The sequence below is a fragment of the Oncorhynchus keta genome, unplaced genomic scaffold (assembly GCF_023373465.1).
Source record: "Oncorhynchus keta strain PuntledgeMale-10-30-2019 unplaced genomic scaffold, Oket_V2 Un_contig_1509_pilon_pilon, whole genome shotgun sequence".
In the NCBI taxonomy this organism is placed as follows: domain Eukaryota; kingdom Metazoa; phylum Chordata; class Actinopteri; order Salmoniformes; family Salmonidae; genus Oncorhynchus; species Oncorhynchus keta.
Genome location: NW_026279127.1, coordinates 312,238 through 336,500, shown reverse-complemented (window position 1 = coordinate 336,500; position 24,263 = coordinate 312,238). Strand labels below are relative to the sequence as shown.

Below are 24,263 nucleotides of genomic sequence, written 5' to 3'. Positions count from 1 at the left end.
ACATTCTGCTGACTAGGAGCTATAGGAAGGGAACACATTCTGCTGACTAGGAGCTATAGGAAGGGAACACATTCTGCTGACTAGGAGCTATAGGAAGGGAACACATTCTGCATGCGGCTCAGCATCTTTCTAAGGACTCAGGAAAGGAGGAGCGTGACTGAACGAGGGGTGGTGAGTGTAGCGTTCAGTCTGGTTCTAGAAGAGTCTTGCCTTCTGAAGGACAGGGGTGGACTAAAGGAGGAGCGTGACTGAAGGACAGGGGTGAACTAAAGGAGGAGCGTGACTGAAGGACAGGGGTGAACTAAAGGAGGAGAGTGACTGAAGGACATGGGTGAACTAAAGGAGGAGCGTGACTGAAGGACAGGGGTGGACTAAAGGAGGAGAGTGACTGAAGGACAGGGGTGAACTAAAGGAGGAGCGTGACTGAAGGACAGGGGTGGACTAAAGGAGGAGAGTGACTGAAGGACAGGGGTGAACTAAAGGAGGAGCGTGACTGAAGGACAGGGGTGAACTAAAGGAGGAGCGTGACTGAAGGACAGGGGTGGACTAAAGGAGGAGCGTGACTGAAGGACAGGGGTGAACTAAAGGAGGAGAGTGACTGAAGGACAGGGGTGGAGTAGGACAAGAATTTGTCCCTGGTATTTTATCCACACCAGCCCACATCACTGCGTGTGCTGCCAATTCAACAAGCCCCACTTCCTTGTCAGTTGACAAACTGAATGCCTTCAACTGAAATGTGTCTTCCGCAACCCGAATATAGAGAGTTGAGACAAATATTTACACCGACAGAAAGCTGAAACCCTCCTCTCTTCAACAAGGACAAGGGGACGAAGCTTCCAAAGCTGTTTCCCCGCAATTGCATTTTGTAGGTAAAAGTACCTTTTGAGGTGGAACTTGAGGTAACGCAGGATGCCCCGGCTGGGCAAGAAGGTACAGCTCATACAGGTGAGGAGGTGCCAGTGGGCACGATTGGCCGAGCTGTTGGGCTGTGGCACGTGATTGGTCTGCTTGATGAGCTGACAGTAGACCTCGTCTCGGAGCAGTCGCAGGTCGTGGCAGGTCTGGAGGATGCCCTGGATGATCGGGACCGGATCAGACACAGCCTCCATCTCCTGTAGAGAGTTGAAGATCTTCACTGCCTCATCCTGCAGGCTGGCATAGCCCTTCTCCTTTTGGACTGGGGGTGGGGAGAGGGGGAGAGGGGGAGAGGGGGAGAGGGGGAGAGAGAGAGAGTGAGAGAGAGAGTGAGAAAGGGAGACTTGGTGGTCACTGCTTCATGCATTTCATTCCTATCAAAGTGGTTAATACAACTGCTGTCAAATACATGAGACCCTTTGCTCCACAAGGAGTTAAAATAAGTAAATCAAGTCCTTGCAGTATAAAATATAAACTAGCTGTAATAAGTCCCTCCAGGGTCTTATAGGTGAACAACTCACGGTGGATGTTGACCTCCCCGTAAGGCAGAGGCAGCAGGGGGGAGTGGAGGGGGTGCTGGGTATATCTGAGGATAGGGTTCCTCCAATACGTCTGATCTACAGCCTCCACGTTCATACTGCTCTCCTGGGGGGAAAGGTCAGGGGTTAAAGGTCAGAGGAATGTCTCAAGTTCCTTCATCATCACTAGCATCTCCTGAGCCTGGTCCCTCTCTATGTAGACAACAATATAACAATGGCAGATTGAGATCTGACATAAAATGACCACATCTCAGTATGCAGGCTGGTGATTGGCTGTACCTTGATGTCCCTGATGAGTTGCTGTGTGGGTGTCTCTATGGGAACCTTGCTGTCGACAGCCCCCTGTATGGCCGACGCCCAGCGCATAGCCTCGTTCAGTAGTTTGGTGTAGAGGTGGTACGAGTGTTTACGTCCGTGGACGATGATGCTCCAGTAACCTGGGGGTGGGGGAGACAGGAAGGAAGGAAGTTTAAGAACGTAGAAATGTCTGGGGCTGCATCACAAAACAAATGGCCCCCTATTTTGACACATACTGAGTGACTCAAGGAGCATTAAAGTAATATATATATATATATGATATGGTAGACAGACTCATTCTTGCTGGAATGCATTAGCCTGGTCGCGGATGTGTTTGTGTTGTCTTGACAACATTGAACACTTCCTGTTCTCAGTCTCTACCTACCGGTGTCCTTGAAGACCTTCTCGTCGGGCTGGACCACGGAGCAGAGACTGTTGAGGACCAGGGTCCCCAGCTTGGACACACTGCGCTCTGAAGACTTGTAGTAGTCCAGAGAGTTAGAGGTCAATACAAACCATCTCTTCTTCAGCTTCAGACTAGTGCTCTTAGCCCTTATCTCCTTGTGAAGCCAACCTGGGAAGAGAGACAGAAGGACACTAAGGTATTGTCCAGTACTGAGAACAGACAACAAACTGACTGTATAAACAATTATAGAGTAAATTGGCAGATCTATTATAAGATAATCTTATTAACATCACCTTAAAGACACCATACAGGTATGTATGGATAAGAATAGACCCAGGTACGTATGGATAAGAATAGACCCAGGTACGTATGGATAAGAATGGCCCCAGGTACGTATGGATAAGAATAGACCCAGGTACGTATGGATAAGAATAGACCCAGGTACGTATGGATAAGAATGGACCCAGGTACGTATGGATAAGAATGGCCCCAGGTACGTATGGATAAGAATAGACCCAGGTACGTATGGATAAGAATAGACCCAGGTACGTATGGATAAGAATGGCCCCAGGTACGTATGGATAAGAATGGACCCAGGTACGTATGGATAAGAATGGCCCCAGGTACGTATGGATAAGAATAGACCCAGGTATGTATGGATAAGAATGGCCCCAGGTACGTATGGATAAGAATGGACCCAGGTATGTATGGATAAGAATAGACCCAGGTACGTATGGATAAGAATGGACCCAGGTATGTATGGATAAGAATGGCCCCAGGTACGTATGGATAAGAATGGACCCAGGTATGTATGGATAAGAATGGACCCAGGTATGTATGGATAAGAATAGACCCAGGTATGTATGGATAAGAATGGCCCCAGGTACGTATGGATAAGAATGGACCCAGGTACGTATGGATAAGAATGGACCCAGGTACGTATGGATAAGAATAGACCCAGGTATGTATGGATAAGAATAGACCCAGGTACGTATGGATAAGAATGGACCCAGGTACGTATGGATAAGAATGGACCCAGGTACGTATGGATAAGAATGGACCCAGGTACGTATGGATAAGAATGGACCCAGGTATGTATGGATAAGAATGGCCCCAGGTACGTATGGATAAGAATAGACCCAGGTACGTATGGATAAGAATGGACCCAGGTACGTATGGATAAGAATGGCCCCAGGTATGTATGGATAAGAATGGCCCCAGGTATGTATGGATAAGAATAGACCCAGGTACGTATGGATAAGAATAGACCCAGGTACGTATGGATAAGAATGGCCCCAGGTACGTATGGATAAGAATAGACCCAGGTACGTATGGATAAGAATGGCCCCAGGTACGTATGGATAAGAATGGCCCCAGGTACGTATGGATAAGAATGGACCCAGGTACGTATGGATAAGAATAGACCCAGGTACGTATGGATAAGAATGGCCCCAGGTACGTATGGATAAGAATGGACCCAGGTACGTATGGATAAGAATGGACCCAGGTACGTATGGATAAGAATGGCCCCAGGTACGTATGGATAAGAATGGCCCCAGGTACGTATAGATAAGAATAGACCCAGGTACGTATGGATAAGAATGGACCCAGGTACGTATGGATAAGAATGGCCCCAGGTACGTATGGATAAGAATGGCCCCAGGTACGTATGGATAAGAATGGACCCAGGTACGTATGGATAAGAATGGCCCCAGGTATGTATGGATAAGAATGGCCCCAGGTACGTATAGATAAGAATAGACCCAGGTACGTATGGATAAGAATGGACCCAGGTATGTATGGATAAGAATGGCCCCAGGTACGTATGGATAAGAATGGACCCAGGTATGTATGGATAAGAATGGACCCAGGTATGTATGGATAAGAATAGACCCAGGTATGTATGGATAAGAATAGACCCAGGTATGTATGGATAAGAATGGCCCCAGGTACGTATGGATAAGAATGGACCCAGGTACGTATGGATAAGAATGGACCCAGGTACGTATGGATAAGAATAGACCCAGGTATGTATGGATAAGAATAGACCCAGGTACGTATGGATAAGAATGGACCCAGGTACGTATGGATAAGAATGGACCCAGGTACGTATGGATAAGAATGGACCCAGGTATGTATGGATAAGAATGGCCCCAGGTACGTATGGATAAGAATGGACCCAGGTACGTATGGATAAGAATGGACCCAGGTACGTATGGATAAGAATGGCCCCAGGTATGTATGGATAAGAATGGCCCCAGGTATGTATGGATAAGAATAGACCCAGGTACGTATGGATACAGGTACGTATGGATAAGAATAGATCCAGGTACATATGGATACAGGTACGTATGGATAAGAATAGATCCAGGTACATATGGATACAGGTACGTATGGATACAGGTAAGAATGGTGCATGTACTCCTGAGGTGCTGACCTGTTTCACCATCCCTGCCCCTGTCTCTGTCACTCCCCCTGTCCCTGCCCCTGTCTCTGTCACTCCCCCTGTCCCTGCGCCTGTCTCTGTCACTCCCCCTGTCCCTGCCCCTGTCACTGCCACTCCCCCTGTCCCTGCCCCTGTCACTCCCCCTATCTCTGTCCATCTCCCTGTCTTTGCCTCTATACCAGCAACAACAGTGCCAGAGCCCCAGCAGGAGGCCCCTGTACACCAGGAGGCTGCCCAGCTCCGACAGCCCAAACCCAGACGACCTGAGAGACCCTGCTCCCTGGAGCACTCTGCTTCTTTCTCTTCACACAACAGCTCCTCAGGTGAGAAGAGAACACACCACACATCTCTCACTGACCTGTTTCACCCTCTATAACCACTGTGATTATTATTTGACCCTGCTGGTCATCTATAAACGTTTCAACATCTTGAAGAACAATCTGGCCTTAATGGCTATGTACTGTTATAATCTCCATCTGACACAGAAGAGGACTGGCCACCCCTCAGAGCCTGGTTCCTCTCTACCCAGTACAGCCAGAAGAGGACTGGCCACCCCTCAGAGCCTGGTTCCTCTCTACCCAGTACAGCCAGAAGAGGACTGGCCACCCCTCAGAGCCTGGTTCCTCTCCACCCAATACAGCCAGAAGAGGACTGGTCACCCCTCAGAGCCTGGTTCCTCTCTACCCAGTACAGCCAGAAGAGGACTGGTCACCCTCAGAGCCTGGTTCCTCTCCACCCAGTACAGCCAGAAGAGGACTGGCCACCCCTCAGAGCCTGGTTCCTCTCCACCCAGTACAGCCAGAAGAGGACTGGCCACCCCTCAGAGCCTGGTTCCTCTCCACCCAGTACAGCCAGAAGAGGACTGGCCACCCCTCAGAGCCTGGTTCCTCTCCACCCAGTACAGCCAGAACAGGACTGGTCACCCCTCAGAGCCTGGTTCCTCTCTAGGTTTCTTCCTAGGTTTTGGCCTTTCTAGGGAGTTTTTCCTAGCCACCGTGCTGCACCTGCATTGCTTGCTGTTTGGGGTTTTAGGCTGGGTTTCTGTACAGCACCTTTTTTAAAATTAAATTGCTAACTTTATTTATCTAGGCAAGTCAGTTAAGAACAAATTCGTATTTTCAATGACGGCCTAGGAACAGTGGGTTAACTGCCTGTTCAGGGGCAGAACGACAGATCTGTACCTTGTCAGCATGTCAGCGCTAACCACTAGGCTACCTGCCACCCCATCTGCTGTGACATCTGCTGATGTAAAAAGGATTTATAAATTAATTTGATTGATTGATTGAGTTATGTATGGGTATGAATGGATACAGGTATGAATGGATACAGGTAAGTATGGGTATGAATGGATAAAGGTAAGTATGGGTATGAATGGATACAGGTATGTATGGGTATGAATGGATACAGGTATGTATGGGTATGAATGGATAAAGGTAAGTATGGGTATGAATGGATACAGGTAAGTATGGGTATGAATGGATAAAGGTAAGTATGGGTATGAATGGATACAGGTAAGTATGGGTATGAATGGATACAGGTAAGTATGGGTATGAATGGATAAAGGTAAGTATGGGTATGAATGGATACAGGTAAGTATGGGTATGAATGGATACAGGTAAGTATGTGTATGCATGGATAAAGGTAAGTATGGGTAAGAATGGATACAGGTATGAATGGATACAGGTAAGTATGGGTATGAATGGATACAGGTATGAATGGGTATGAATGGATACAGGTATGAATGGATGCAGGTATGAATGGGTATGAATGGATACAGGTATGTATGGGTATGAATGGATACAGGTATGTATGGGTAAGAATGGATACAGGTATGTATGTGTATGAATGGATACAGGTAAGTATGGGTATGAATGGATACAGGTATGTATGGGTATGAATGGATACAGGTAAGTATGGATACAGGTATGTATGGGTATGAATGGATACAGGTATGTATGGGTATGAATGGATACAGGTATGTATGGGTATGAATGGATACAGGTAAGTATGGGTATGCATGGATAAAGGTAAGTATGGGTATGAATGGATACAGGTAAGTATGGGTATGAATGGATACAGGTATGTATGGGTAAGAATGGATACAGGTATGTATGGGTATGAATGGATACAGGTATGTATGGATACAGGTATGTATGGGTATGAATGGATACAGGTATGTATGGGTAAGAATGGATACAGGTATGTATGGGTATGAATGGATACAGGTAAGTATGGGTATGAATGGATACAGGTATGAATGGGTATGAATGGATACAGGTATGAATGGGTATGAATGGATACAGGTATGAATGGATACAGGTATGTATGGGTAAGAATGGATACAGGTATGAATGGATACAGGTATGTATGGGTAAGAATGGATACAGGTAAGAATGGATACAGGTATGTATGGGTATGAATGGATACAGGTATGAATGGATACAGGTATGTATGGGTAAGAATGGATACAGGTATGAATGGATACAGGTATGAATGGGTATGAATGGATACAGGTATGAATGGATACAGGTATGTATGGGTAAGAATGGATACAGGTATGAATGGATACAGGTATGTATGGGTAAGAATGGATACAGGTAAGAATGGATACAGGTATGAATGGGTATGAATGGATACAGGTATGAATGGATACAGGTATGTATGGGTAAGAATGGATACAGGTATGAATGGATACAGGTATGTATGGGTATGAATGGATACAGGTATGAATGGGTATGAATGGATACAGGTATGAATGGATACAGGTATGTATGGGTAAGAATGGATACAGGTATGAATGGATACAGGTATGTATGGGTAAGAATGGATACAGGTAAGAATGGATACAGGTATGAATGGGTATGAATGGATACAGGTATGAATGGATACAGGTATGTATGGGTATGAATGGATACAGGTATGAATGGATACAGGTATGAATGGGTATGAATGGATACAGGTATGAATGGATACAGGTATGTATGGGTAAGAATGGATACAGGTATGAATGGATACAGGTATGTATGGGTATGAATGGATACAGGTATGAATGGGTATGAATGGATACAGGTATGAATGGATACAGGTATGTATGGGTAAGAATGGATACAGGTATGAATGGATACAGGTATGTATGGGTAAGAATGGATACAGGTAAGAATGGATACAGGTATGAATGGGTATGAATGGATACAGGTATGAATGGATACAGGTATGTATGGGTATGAATGGATACAGGTATGAATGGATACAGGTATGAATGGGTATGAATGGATACAGGTATGAATGGATACAGGTATGTATGGGTAAGAATGGATACAGGTATGAATGGATACAGGTATGTATGGGTAAGAATGGATACAGGTATGAATGGGTATGAATGGATACAGGTATGAGGGGAGGACGGCTCATAATAATAACGGAGGGAATTAAATGGGATCAAACACATGTAAACCATCTTTCAAAAACAAGGACATTTCAACGTGACCCCAACCTTCTGAACGGTAGTGTAGGTCACTAACCTCTGACCAGGAAGTCCTGTCCGTCTATCCTGGCGTCTCCTTTAGGTTTCTGCAGCAGGCCGATCCAGTGGTGCATCTCTTCAGGCATCTCAGTGTTGCAGTGGATCACACGGTTAGCAGTGATGATGACAAACGAGTTGGGTCTGTCAGGATTGTCTGACGCGCACACAGAGTCGATCAGTCCAACATCCACAGTTCCCTGTTTCACAATATTGGCATATCGGCAAACAACATGAACACATGTCTGTAACTCCTAGACCGACAGTTGTTGTCACTGTTAGTTTAATCATTGTTATGTGCATCACTTAGCTTGGGCAACATTGACCTTGTTATTCATGCCAGTAAAGCATATTGAATTTGAATTAACAGAGAGACAGATTTATTAATAGATAAATTAATTGATTGATAGATGTGATGCAGTGCCAGTGAGTGACGTTTAAGATTGAGTAGGACAATATTATTTTATCATCACGGCCTTATTTCTATTACAGCATATTGGATGACTGTCATTCATATTCACCCAGTTCAATGTAACAGTGATAGGTTTAGGTTACTGTCATTCATATTCACACAGTTCAATGTAACAGTGACAGGTTTAGGTTACTGTCATTCATATTCACCCAGTTCAATGTAACAGTGACAGGTTTAGGTTACTGTCATTCATATTCACCCAGTTCAATGTAACAGTGACAGGTTTAGGTTACTGTCATTCATATTCACCCAGTTCAATGTAACAGTGACAGGTTTAGGTTACTGTCATTCATATTCACCCAGTTCAATGTAACAGTGACAGGTTTAGGTTACTGTCATTCATATTCACCCAGTTCAATGTAACAGTGACAGGTTTAGGTTACTGTCATTCATATTCACCCAGTTCAATGTAACAGTGACAGGTTTAGGTTACTGTCATTCATATTCACCCAGTTCAATGTAACAGTGACAGGTTTAGGTTACTGTCATTCATATTCACCCAGTTCAATGTAACAGTGACAGGTTTAGGTTACTGTCATTCATATTCACCCAGCTCAATGTAACAGTGACAGGTTTAGGTTACTGTCATTCATATTCACCCAGCTCAATGTAACAGTGATGGGTTTAGGTTACTGTCATTCATATTCACCCAGTTCAATGTAACAGTGACAGGTTTAGGTTACTGTCATTCATATTTACCCAGTTCAATGTAACATTGACAGGTTTAGGTTACTGTCATTCATATTCACCCAGTTCAATGTAACAGTGACTGGTTTAGGTTACTGTCATTCATATTCACCCAGTTCAATGTAACAGTGACTGGTTTAGGTTACTGTCATTCACCCAGATCAATGTAACAGTGATGGGTTTAGGTTACTGTCATTCATATTCACCCAGTTCAATGTAACAGTGATGGGTTTAGGTTACTGTCATTCATATTCACCCAGTTCAATGTAACAGTGATGGGTTTAGGTTACTGTCATTCATATTCACCCAGTTCAATGTAACAGTGATGGGTTTAGGTTACTGTCATTCATATTCACCCAGCTCAATGTAACAGTGATGGGTTTAGGTTACTGTCATTCATATTCACCCAGTTCAATGTAACAGTGATAGGTTTAGGTTACTGTCATTCATATTCACCCAGATCAATGTAACAGTGACTGGTTTAGGTTACTGTCATTCATATTCACCCAGTTCAATGTAACAGTGATGGGTTTAGGTTACTGTCATTCATATTCACCCAGTTCAATGTAACAGTGACAGGTTTAGGTTACTGTCATTCATATCCACCCAGTTCAATGTAACAGTGATAGGTTTAGGTTACTGTCATTCATATTCACCCAGTTCAATGTAACAGTGACAGGTTTAGGTTACTGTCATTCATATTCACCCAGTTCAATGTAACAGTGACAGGTTTAGGTTACTGTCATTCATATTCACCCAGTTCAATGTAACAGTGACAGGTTTAGGTTACTGTCATTCATATTCACCCAGTTCAATGTAACAGTGACAGGTTTAGGTTACTGTCATTCATATTCACCCAGTTCAATGTAACAGTGACAGGTTTAGGTTACTGTCATTCATATTCACCCAGTTCAATGTAACAGTGATAGGTTTAGGTTACTGTCATTCATATTCACCCAGTTCAATGTAACAGTGACAGGTTTAGGTTACTGTCATTCATATTCACCCAGTTCAATGTAACAGTGATAGGTTTAGGTTACTGTCATTCATATTCACCCAGTTCAATGTAACAGTGACAGGTTTAGGTTACTGTCATTCATATTCACCCAGCTCAATGTAACAGTGACAGGTTTAGGTTACTGTCATTCATATTCACCCAGTTCAATGTAACAGTGACAGGTTTAGGTTACTGTCATTCATATTCACCCAGTTCAATGTAACAGTGATAGGTTTAGGTTACTGTCATTCATATTCACCCAGTTCAATGTAACAGTGACAGGTTTAGGTGACTGTCATTCATATCCACCCAGTTCAATGTAACAGTGACAGGTTTAGGTTACTGTCATTCACCCAGTTCAATGTAACAGTGATAGGTTTAGGTTACTGTCATTCATATTCACCCAGTTCAATGTAACAGTGATAGGTTTAGGTTACTGTCATTCATATTCACCCAGTTCAATGTAACAGTGATAGGTTTAGGTTACTGTCATTCATATTCACCCAGTTCAATGTAACAGTGATAGGTTTAGGTTACTGTCATTCATATTCACCCAGTTCAATGTAACAGTGATGGGTTTAGGTTACTGTCATTCATATTCACCCAGTTCAATGTAACAGTGACAGGTTTAGGTTACTGTCATTCATATTCACCCAGTTCAATGTAACAGTGACAGGTTTAGGTTACTGTCATTCATATTCACCCAGCTCAATGTAACAGTGACAGGTTTAGGTTACTGTCATTCATATTCACCCAGCTCAATGTAACAGTGATAGGTTTAGGTTACTGTCATTCATATTCACCCAGTTCAATGTAACAGTGACAGGTTTAGGTTACTGTCATTCATATTCACCCAGTTCAATGTAACAGTGATAGGTTTAGGTTACTGTCATTCATATTCACCCAGTTCAATGTAACAGTGATAGGTTTAGGTTACTGTCATTCATATTCACCCAGTTCAATGTAACAGTGACAGGTTTAGGTTACTGTCATTCATATTCACCCAGTTCAATGTAACAGTGACAGGTTTAGGTTACTGTCATTCACCCAGTTCAATGTAACAGTGACAGGTTTAGGATACTGTCATTCATATTCACCCAGTTCAATGTAACAGTGACAGGTTTAGGTTACTGTCATTCATATTCACCCAGTTCAATGTAACAGTGACAGGTTTAGGTTACTGTCATTCATATTCACCCAGTTCAATGTAACAGTGACAGGTTTAGGTTACTGTCAGTCATATTCACCCAGTTCAATGTAACAGTGACAGGTTTAGGTCACTGTCAGTCATATTCACCCAGTTCAATGTAACAGTGATGGGTTTAGGTTACTGTCATTCATATTCACCCAGATCAATGTAACAGTGACAGGTTTAGGTTACTGTCATTCATATTCACCCAGTTCAATGTAACAGTGACAGGTTTAGGTTACTGTCATTCATATTCACCCAGTTCAATGTAACAGTGACAGGTTTAGGTTACTGTCATTCATATTTACCCAGTTCAATGTAACAGTGACAGGTTTAGGTTACTGTCATTCATATTCACCCAGTTCAATGTAACAGTGATGAGTTTAGGTTACTGTCATTCATATTCACCCAGTTCAATGTAACAGTGACAGGTTTAGGTTACTGTCATTCATATTCACCCAGTTCAATGTAACAGTGACAGGTTTAGGTTACTGTCATTCATATTCACCCAGTTCAATGTAACAGTGACAGGTTTAGGTTACTGTCATTCATATTCACCCAGTTCAATGTAACAGTGACAGGTTTAGGTTACTGTCATTCATATTCACCCAGTTCAATGTAACAGTGATGGGTTTAGGTTACTGTCATTCATATTCACCCAGTTCAATGTAACAGTGACAGGTTTAGGTTACTGTCATTCATATTCACCCAGTTGTAGATATGTGCTAGTGGAGGAGGAGGGGCCTGAGGGCACACAGTGTGTTGTAGATATGTGGTAGTGGTGGAGTAGGGGCCTGAGGGCACACAGTGTGTTGTAGATATGTGGTAGTGGTGGAGTAGGGGCCTGAGGGCACACAGTGTGTTGTAGATATGTGGTGGAGTAGGGGCCTGAGGGCACACTGTGTGTTGTAGATATGTGGTGGAGTAGGGGCCTGAGGGCACACAGTGTGTTGTAGATATGTGGTAGTGGTGGAGCAGGGGCCTGAGGGCAGCACACAGTGTGTTGTAGATATGTGGTAGTGGAGGAGGAGGGGCCTGAGGGCACACAGTGTGTTGTAGATATGTGGTAGTGGTGGAGTAGGGGCCTGAGGGCACACAGTGTGTTGTAGTGGTGGAGTAGGGGCCTGAGGGCACACAGTGTGTTGTAGATATGTGGTAGTGGTGGAGTAGGGGCCTGAGGGCACACAGTGTGTTGTAGTGGTGGAGTAGGGGCCTGAGGGCACACAGTGTGTTGTAGATATGTGGTAGTGGAGGAGGAGGGGCCTGGGGACACACAGTGTGTTGTAGATATGTGGTAGTGGTGGAGTAGGGCCCTGAGGGCACACAGGGTTTCTGTACAGCACTTTGAGATATCAGCTGATGTACGAAGGGCTATATAAATAAATTTGATTTGATTTGATTTTGGTACTACCCTACAGAGTGCTGTTGAGGCTACTGTAGACCTTTAAAAAACAGTAAAGACCTGCTATAATCAGTTATATGGTAACGTGATATTTAGTATAGTTTTATCTAAAAAGGATCACTTTTAATATTTCACTAGTTGTATTCTTCCCCTTCCTCCTCTGAGGAGCCTCCACTGATGTGACAGAGGTGATACTGACCACAGCGTTCTTGGGGTTGGCCTGCTCATGATGTATCTCCATCAGCTGGTCTGGACTGGCACTCTGGACACGACTCAGCACGTTGAACCAGCCACTGGAGGGAGAGAGAGGGGGGGGTGTAAGGTTCCACAGAGCAATACACTGGTGGACCACTAGGGGTAATATAACACTGGTGGACCACTAGGGGTAATACAACACTGGTGGACCACTAGGGGTAATATAACACTGGTGGACCACTAGGGGTAATATAACACTGGTGGACCACTAGGGTACCACTAGGGGTAATATAACACTGGGGTAATATAACACTGGTGGACCACTAGGGGTAATATAACACTGGTGGACCACTAGGTAATATAACAACACTGGTGGACCACTAGGGGTAATATAACACTGGTGGACCACTAGGGGTAATATAACACTGGTGGACCACTAGGGGTAATATAACACTGGTGGACCACTAGAGGTAATATAACACTGGTGGACCACTAGGGGTAATATAACACTGGTGGACCACTAGGGGTAATACAACACTGGTGGACCACTAGGGGTAATACAACACTGGTGGACCACTAGAGGTAATATAACACTGGTGGACCACTAGGGGTAATATAACACTGGTGGACCACTAGGGGTAATATAACACTGGTGGACCACTAGGGGTAATATAACACTGGTGGACCACTAGGGGTAATACAACATCTATACAACACTGGTGGACCACTAGGGGTAATATAACACTGGTGGACCACTAGGGGTAATATAACACTGGTGGACCACTAGGGGTAATATAACACTGGTGGACCACTAGGGGTAATATAACACTGGTGGACCACTAGGGGTAATATAACACTGGTGGACCACTAGAGGTAATACAACACTGGTGGACCACTAGGGGTAATACAACACTGGTGGACCACTAGGGGTAATATAACACTGGTGGACCACTAGGGGTAATATAACACTGGTGGACCACTAGGGGTAATATAACACTGGTGGACCACTAGGGGTAATATAACACTGGTGGACCACTAGGGGTAATACAACACTGGTGGACCACTAGGGGTAATATAACACTGGTGAACCACTAGGGGTAATACAACATCTATACAACACTGGTGGACCACTAGGGGTAATACAACACTGGTGGACCACTAGAGGTAATATAACACTGGTGGACCACTAGGGGTAATATAACACTGGTGGACCACTAGGGGTAATACAACATCTATACAACACTGGTGGACCACTAGGGGTAATATAACACTGGTGGACCACTAGGGGTAATATAACACTGGTGGACCACTAGGGGTAATATAACACTGGTGGACCACTAGGGGTAATACAACACTGGTGGACCACTAGGGGTACACTGGTGGACCACTAGGGTAATACAACACTGGTGGACCACTAGGGTAATATAACACTGGGGGACCACTAGGGGTAATATAACACTGGTGGACCAATATAACACTGGTGGACCACTAGGGGTAATATAACACTGGTGGACCACTAGGGGTAATATAACACTGGTGGACCACTAGGGGTAATATAACACTGGTGGACCACTAGGGGTAATATAACACTGGTGGACCACTAGGGGTAATATAACACTGGTGGACCACTAGGGGTAATATAACACTGGTGGACCACTAGGGGTAAACACTGGTGGACCACTAGGGGTAATATAACACTGGTGGACCACTAGGGGTAATAACAACACTGGTGGACCACTAGGGGTAATATAACACTGGTGGACCACTAGGGGTAATATAATATACTGGTGGACCACTAGGGGTAATATAACACTGGTGGACCACTAGGGGTAATATAACACTGGTGGACCACTAGGGGTAAACATCTATACAACACTGGTGGACCACTAGGGGTAATATAACACTGGTGGACCACTAGGGGTAATATAACACTGGTGGACTATACAACACTGGTGGACCACTAGGGTAATATAACACTGGTGGACCACTAGGGGTAATATAACACTGGTGGACCACTAGGGGTAATATAACACTGGTGGACCACTAGGGTAATATAACACTGGTGGACCACTAGGGTAATACAACACTGGTGGACCACTAGGGGTAATATAACACTGGTGGACCACTAGGGGTAATATAACACTGGTGGACCACTAGGGGTAATATAACACTGGTGGACCACTAGGGGTAATATAACACTGGTGGACCACTAGGGGTAATATAACACTGGTGGACCACTAGGGGTAATATAACACTGGTGGACCACTAGGGGTAATATAACACTGGTGGACCACTAGGGTAATATAACACTGGTGGACCACTAGGGGTAATATAACACTGGTGGACCACTAGGGGTAATATAACACTGGTGGACCACTAGGGTAATATAACACTGGTGGACCACTAGGGGTAATATAACACTGGTGGACCACTAGGGGTAATATAACACTGGTGGACCACTAGGGGTAATATAACACTGGGTGGACCACTAGGGGTAATATAACACTGGTGGACCACTATAGGGGTAATATAACACTGGTGGACCACTAGGGGTAATATAACACTGGTGGACCACTAGGGGTAATATAACACTGGTGGACCACTAGGGGTAATATAACACTGGTGGACCACTAGGGTAATATAACACTGGTGGACCACAGGGTAATATAACACTGGTGGACCACTAGGGTAATATAACACTGGTGGACCACTAGGGGTAATATAACACTGGTGGACCACTAGGGGACCACTAGGGTAATATAACACTGGTGGACCACTAGGGGTAATATAACACTGGTGGACCACTAGGGTAATATAACACTGGTGGACCACTAGGGTAATATAACACTGGTGGACCACTAGGGGTAATATAACACTGGTGGACCACTAGGGTAATATAACACTGGTGGACCACTAGGGTAATATAACACTGGTGGACCACTAGGGGTAATATAACACTGGTGGACCACTAGGGTAATATAAACACTGGTGGACCACTAGGGGTAATATAAACACTGGTGGACCACTAGGGGTAATATAACACTGGTGGACCACTAGGGTAATATAACACTGGTGGACCACTAGGGGTAATATAACACTGGTGGACCACTAGGGTAATATAACACTGGTGGACCACTAGGGGTAATATAACACTGGTGGACCACTAGGGTAATATAACACTGGTGGACCACTAGGGGTAATATAACACTGGTGGACCACTAGGGGTAATATAACACTGGTGGACCACTAGGGTAATATAACACTGGTGGACCACTAGGGGTAATATAACACTGGTGGACCACTGGGTAATATAACACTGGTGGACCACTAGGGGTAATATAACACTGGTGGACCACTAGGGTAATATATATAACACTGGTGGACCACTAGGGGTAATATAACACTGGTGGACCACTAGGGTAATATAACACTGGTGGACCACTAGGGGTAATATAACACTGGTGGACCACTAGGGGTAATATAACACTGGTGGACCACTAGGTAATATAACACTGGTGGACCACTAGGGGTAATATAACACTGGTGGACCACTAGGGGTAATATAACACTGGTGGACCACTAGGGTAATATAACACTGGTGGACCACTAGGGGTAATATAACACTGGTGGACCACTAGGGGTAATATAACACTGGTGGACCACTAGGGGTAATATAACACTGGTGGACCACTAGGGGTAATATAACACTGGTGGACCACACTGGTGGACCACTAGGTAATATAACACTGGTGGACCACTAGGGTAATATAACACTGGTGGACCACTAGGGGTAATACAACACTGGTGGACCACTGGTGGAGGGTAATACAACACTGGTGGACCACTAGGGGACCACTAGGGTAATACAACACTGGTGGACCACTAGGGTAATATAACACTGGTGGACCACTAGGGTAATATAACACTGGTGGACCACTAGGGGTAATATAACACTGGTGGACCACTAGGGGTAATATAACACTGGTGGACCACTAGGGTAATACAACACTGGTGGACCACTAGGGGTAATATAACACTGGTGGACCACTAGGGTAATATAACACTGGTGGACCACTAGGGTAATATAACACTGGTGGACCACTAGGGGTAATATAACACACTGGTGGACCACTAGGGGTAATACAACACTGGTGGACCACTAGGGGTAATATAACACTGGTGGACCACTAGGGGTAATATAACACTGGTGGACCACCACTAGGGTAATATAACACTGGTGGACCACTAGGGGTAATATAACACTGGTGGACCACTAGGGGTAATACAACACTGGTGGACCACTAGGGGTAATATAACACTGGTGGACCACTAGGGTGGACCACTAGGGTAATATAACACTGGTGGACCACTAGGGGTAATATAACACTGGTGGACCACTAGGGGTAATATAACACTGGTGGACCACTAGGGGTAATATAACACTGGTGGACCACTAGGGTAATATAACACTGGTGGACCACTAGGGGTAATATAACACTGGTGGACCACTAGGGGTAATATAACAACACTGGTGGACCACTAGGGGTAATACAACACTGGTGGACCACTAGGGTAATATAACACTGGTGGACCACTAGGGGTAATACAACACTATACAACACTGGTGGACCACTAGGGGTAATACAACACTGGTGGACCACTAGGGGTAATATAACACTGGTGGACCACTAGGGGTAATATAACACTGGTGGACCACTAGGGTAATACAACACTGGTGGACCACTAGACCACTAGGGTAATATAACACTGGTGGACCACTAGGGGTAATATAACACTGGTGGACCACTAGGGTAATACAACACTGGTGGACCACTAGGGGTAATATAACACTGGTGGACCACTAGGGGTAATATAACACTGGTGAACCACTAGAGGTAATATAACACTGGTGGACCACTAGGGGTAATATAACACTGGTGGACCACTAGGGGTAATATAACACTGGTGGACCACTAGGGGTAATATAACACTGGTGGACCACTAGGGGTAATACAACACTGGTGGACCACTAGGGGTAATATAACACTGGTGAACCACTAGGGGTAATATAACACTGGTGGACCACTAGGGGTAATATAACATCTATACAACACTGGTGGACCACTAGGGGTAATATAACACTGGTGGACCACTAGGGGTAATATAACACTGGTGGACCACTAGGGGTAATATAACACTGGTGGACCACTAGGGGTAATATAACACTGGTGGACCACTAGGGGTAATATAACATCTATACAACACTGGTGGACCACTAGGGGTAATATAACACTGGTGGACCACTAGAGGTAATATAACACTGGTGGACCACTAGGGGTAATATAACACTGGTGGACCACTAGGGGTAATATAACATCTATACAACACTGGTGGACCACTAGGGTAATATAACACTGGTGGACCACTAGGGGTAATATAACACTGGTGGACCACTAGGGGTAATATAACACTGGTGGACCACTAGGGGTAATATAACACTGGTGGACCACTAGGGTAATATAACACTGGTGGACCACTAGGGTAATATAACACTGGTGGACCACTAGGGGTAATATAACACTGGTGGACCACTAGGGTAATATAACACTGGTGGACCACTAGGGGTAATATAACACTGGTGGACCACTAGGGTAATATAACATCTATACAACACTGGTGGACCACTAGGGGTAATATAACACTGGTGGACCACTAGGGGTACCATATAACACTGGTGGACCACTAGGGGTAATATAACACTGGTGGACCACTAGGGTAATATAACACTGGTGGACCACTAGAGGTAATATAACACTGGTGGACCACTAGGGGTAATATAACACTGGTGGACCACTAGGGGTAATATAACACTGGTGGACCACTAGGGGTAATACAACACTGGTGGACCACTAGGGGTAATATAACACTGGTGGACCACTAGGGGTAATATAACACTGGTGGACCACTAGGGGTAATATAACACTGGTGGACCACTAGGGGTAATATAACACTGGTGGACCACTAGAGGTAATATAACACTGGTGGACCACTAGGGGTAATACAACACTGGTGGACCACTAGGGGTAATATAACACTGGTGGACCACTAGGGTAATATAACACTGGTGGACCACTAGGGGTAATATAACACTGGTGGACCACTAGGGGTAATACAACACTGGTGGACCACTAGGGGTAATATAACACTGGTGGACCACTAGGGGTAATATAACACTGGTGGACCACTAGAGGTAATATAACACTGGTGGACCACTAGGGGTAATACAACACTGGTGGACCACTAGGGGTAATATAACACTGGTGGACCACTAGGGGGACCACTAATACAACACTGGTGGACCACTAGGGGTAATATAACACTGGTGGACCACTAGGGGTAATATAACACTGGTGGACCACTAGGGGTAATATAACACTGGTGGACCACTAGGGGTAATACAACACTGGTGGACCACTAGGGGTAATATAACACTGGTGGACCACTAGGGGTAATATAACACTGGTGGACCACTAGGGTAATATAACACTGGTGGACCACTAGGGTAATATAACACTGGTGGACCACTAGGGGTAATACAACACTGGTGGACCACTAGGGGTAATATAACACTGGTGGACCACTAGGGGTAATATAACACTGGTGGACCACTAGGGGTAATATAACACTGGTGGACCACTAGGGGTAATACAACATCTATACAACACTGGTGGACCACTAGGGGTAATACAACACTGGTGGACCACTAGGGGTAATATAACACTGGTGGACCACTAGGGGTAATACAACACTGGTGGACCACTAGGGGTAATATAACACTGGTGGACCACTAGGGGTAATACAACACTGGTGGACCACTAGGGGTAATATAACACTGGTGGACCACTAGAGGTAATACAACACTGGTGGACCACTAGGGGTAATATAACACTGGTGGACCACTAGGGGTAATATAACACTGGTGGACCACTAGGGGTAATATAACACTGGTGGACCACTAGGGGTAATATAACACTGGTGGACCACTAGGGGTAATATAACACTGGTGGACCACTAGGGGTAATATAACACTGGTGGACCACTAGGGGTAATATAACACTGGTGGACCACTAGGGGTAATATAACACTGGTGGACCACTAGGGGTAATATAACACTGGTGGACCACTAGGGGTAATATAACACTGGTGGACCACTAGGGGTAATACTAACACTGGTGGACCACTAGGGGTAATATAACACTGGTGGACCACTAGGGGTAATATAACATCTATACAACACTGGTGGACCACTAGGGGTAATATAACACTGGTGGACCACTAGGGGTAATATAACATCTATACAACACTGGTGGACCACTAGGGGTAATATAACACTGGTGGACCACTAGGGGTAATATAACACTGGTGGACCACTAGGGGTAATACAACACTGGTGGACCACTAGGGGTAATATAACACTGGTGGACCACTAGGGGTAATATAACACTGGTGGACCACTAGGGGTAATATAACACTGGTGGACCACTAGGGGTAATACAACACTGGTGGACCACTAGGGGTAATATAACACTGGTGGACCACTAGGGGTAATATAACACTGGTGGACCACTAGGGTAATATAACACTGGTGGACCACTAGGGGTAATATAACACTGGTGGACCACTAGGGGTAATATACACACTGGTGGACCACTAGGGGTAATATAACACTGGTGGACCACTAGGGGTAATATAACACTGGTGGACCACTAGGGTAATACAACACTGGTGGACCACTAGGGGTAATATAACACTGGTGGACCACTAGGGGTAATATAACACTGGTGGACCACTAGGGGGTAATATAACACTGGTGGACCACTAGGGGTAATATAACATCTATACAACACTGGTGGACCACTAGGGGTAATATAACACTGGTGGACCACTAGGGTGGACCACTAGGGGTAATATAACACTGGTGGACCACTAGGGGTAATACAACATCTATACAACACTGGTGGACCACTAGGGGTAATATAACACTGGTGGACCACTAGGGGGTATAACATCTATACAACACTGGTGGACCACTAGGGGTAATATAACATCTATACAACACTGGTGGACCACTAGGGGTAATATAACACTGGTGGACCACTAGGGTAATATAACATCTATACAACACTGGTGAACCACTAGGGGTAATACAACACTGGTGGACCACTAGGGGTAATATAACATAATATATAACACTGGTGGACCACTAGGGTAATACAACACTGGTGGACCACTAGGGGTAATATAACACTATACAACACTGGTGGACCACTAGGGGTAATATAACACTGGTGGACCACTAGGGTAATATCTATACACACTGGTGGACCACTAGGGGTAATATAACACTGGTGGACCACTAGGGGTAATATAACACTGGTGGACCACTAGGGGTAATATAACACTGGTGGACCACTATACACACTGGTGGACCACTAGGGGTAATATAACACTGGTGGACCACTAGGGGTAATACAACATCTATACAACACTGGTGAACCACTAGGGGTAATATAACATCTATACAACACTGGTGGACCACTAGGGGTAATATAACACTGGTGGACCACTAGGGGTAATATAACACTGGTGGACCACTAGGGGTAATATAACACTGGTGGACCACTAGAGGTAATATAACACTGGTGGACCACTAGAGGTAATATAACACTGGTGGACCACTAGGGGTAATACAACACTGGTGGACCACTAGGGGTAATATAACACTGGTGGACCACTAGGGGTAATATAACACTGGTGGACCACTAGAGGTAATATAACACTGGTGGACCACTAGGGGTAATATAACACTGGTGGACCACTAGGGGTAATATAACACTGGTGGACCACTAGGGGTAATATAACACTGGTGGACCACTAGGGGTAATATAACACTGGTGGACCACTAGGGGTAATATAACATCTATACAACACTGGTGGACCACTAGGGGTAATATAACACTGGTGGACCACTAGGGGTAATATAACACTGGTGGACCACTAGGGGTAATATAACACTGGTGGACCACTAGGGGTAATATAACACTGGTGGACCACTAGAGGTAATATAACACTGGTGGACCACTAGGGGTAATATAACACTGGTGGACCACTAGGGGTAATATAACACTGGTGGACCACTAGGGGTAATATAACACTGGTGGACCACTAGGGGTAATACAACATCTATACAACACTGGTGAACCACTAGGGGTAATATAACATCTATACAACACTGGTGGACCACTAGGGGTAATATAACACTGGTGGACCACTAGGGGTAATATAACACTGGTGGACCACTAGGGGTAATATAACACTGGTGGACCACTAGAGGTAATATAACACTGGTGGACCACTAGGGGTAATATAACACTGGTGGACCACTAGGGGTAATATAACACTGGTGGACCACTAGGGTAATATAACACTGGTGGACCACTAGGGGTAATATAACACTGGTGGACCACTAGGGGTAATATAACACTGGTGGACCACTAGGGGTAATATAACACTGGTGGACCACTAGGGGTAATATAACACTGGTGGACCACTAGGGGTAATATAACACTGGTGGACCACTAGGGTAATATAACACTGGTGAACCACTAGGGTAATACAACACTGGTGGACCACTAGGGTAATATAACACTGGTGGACCACTAGGGTAATATAACACTGGTGGACCACTAGGGGTAATATAACACTGGTGGACCACTAGGGTAATACAACACTGGTGGACCACTAGGGGTAATATAACACTGGTGGACCACTAGGGTAATATAACACTGGTGGACCACTAGGGTAATATAACACTGGTGGACCACTAGGGGTAATATAACACTGGTGGACCACTAGGGGTAATATAACACTGGTGGACCACTAGGGGTAATATAACACTGGTGGACCACTAGGGTAATATAACACTGGTGGACCACTAGGGGTAATATAACACTGGTGGACCACTAGGGGTAATATAACACTGGTGGACCACTAGGGGTAATATAACACTGGTGGACCACTAGGGTAATATAACACTGGTGGACCACTAGGGGTAATATAACACTGGTGGACCACTAGGGTAATATAACACTGGTGGACCACTAGGGGTAATATAACACTGGTGGACCACTAGGGGTAATATAACACTGGTGGACCACTAGGGGTAATATAACACTGGTGGACCACTAGGGGTAATATAACACTGGTGGACCACTAGGGGTAATATAACACTGGTGGACCACTAGGGGTAATATCTATACAACACTGGTGGACCACTAGGGGTAATACAACACTGGTGGACCACTAGGGTAATATAACACTGGTGGACCACTAGGGGGTAATATAACACTGGTGGACCACTAGGGGTAATATAACACTGGTGGACCACTAGGGGTAATACAACACTGGTGGACCACTAGGGGTAATATAACACTGGTGGACCACTAGAGGTAATATAACACTGGTGGACCACTAGGGGTAATATAACACTGGTGGACCACTAGGGTAATATAACACTGGTGGACCACTAGGGGTAATATAACACTGGTGGACCACTAGGGTAATACAACACTGGTGGACCACTAGGGGTAATATAACACTGGTGGACCACTAGGGGTAATATAACACTGGTGGACCACTAGGGGTAATATAACACTGGTGGACCACTAGGGTAATATAACACTGGTGGACCACTAGGGGTAATATAACACTGGTGGACCACTAGGGACCACTGGGTAATATAACACTGGTGGACCACTAGGGGTAATATAACACTGGTGGACCACTAGGGGTAATATAACACTGGTGGACCACTAGGGGTACAACATATACAACACTGGTGGACCACTAGGGGTAATATAACACTGGTGGACCACTGGGGGTAATACAACATCTATACAACACTGGTGAACCACTAGGGGTAATATAACACTGGTGGACCACTAGGGGTAATATAACACTGGTGGACCACTAGGGGTAATACAACACTGGTGGACCACTAGGGGTAATACAACATCTATACAACACTGGTGGACCACTAGGGGTAATACAACACTGGTGAACCACTAGGGGTAATATAACACTGGTGGACCACTAGGGGTAATACAACACTGGTGGACCACTAGGGGTAATATAACACT

At 44.9% G+C, this 24,263-nt stretch overlaps 1 protein-coding gene across 3 annotated transcripts in view; it reads right to left on the bottom strand.

Annotated features, from left to right (window-relative positions):
* Nucleotides 1-24,263, bottom strand: part of LOC118383701 (unconventional myosin-X-like) — a 284,313-nt gene that overhangs the window by 22,417 nt on the left and 237,633 nt on the right. For all 3 annotated transcript variants that reach the window (XM_052502082.1, XM_052502084.1, XM_052502085.1), the window contains 6 exons: nucleotides 13,070-13,163; nucleotides 8,125-8,323; nucleotides 2,137-2,325; nucleotides 1,734-1,891; nucleotides 1,437-1,560; nucleotides 880-1,177 (listed from right to left, as the gene is read on the bottom strand). In XM_052502082.1, coding sequence (XP_052358042.1) covers nucleotides 880-1,177; nucleotides 1,437-1,560; nucleotides 1,734-1,891; nucleotides 2,137-2,325; nucleotides 8,125-8,323; nucleotides 13,070-13,163 — 1,062 coding nt within the window. The remainder of the gene's footprint in view (nucleotides 1-879; nucleotides 1,178-1,436; nucleotides 1,561-1,733; nucleotides 1,892-2,136; nucleotides 2,326-8,124; nucleotides 8,324-13,069; nucleotides 13,164-24,263) is intronic.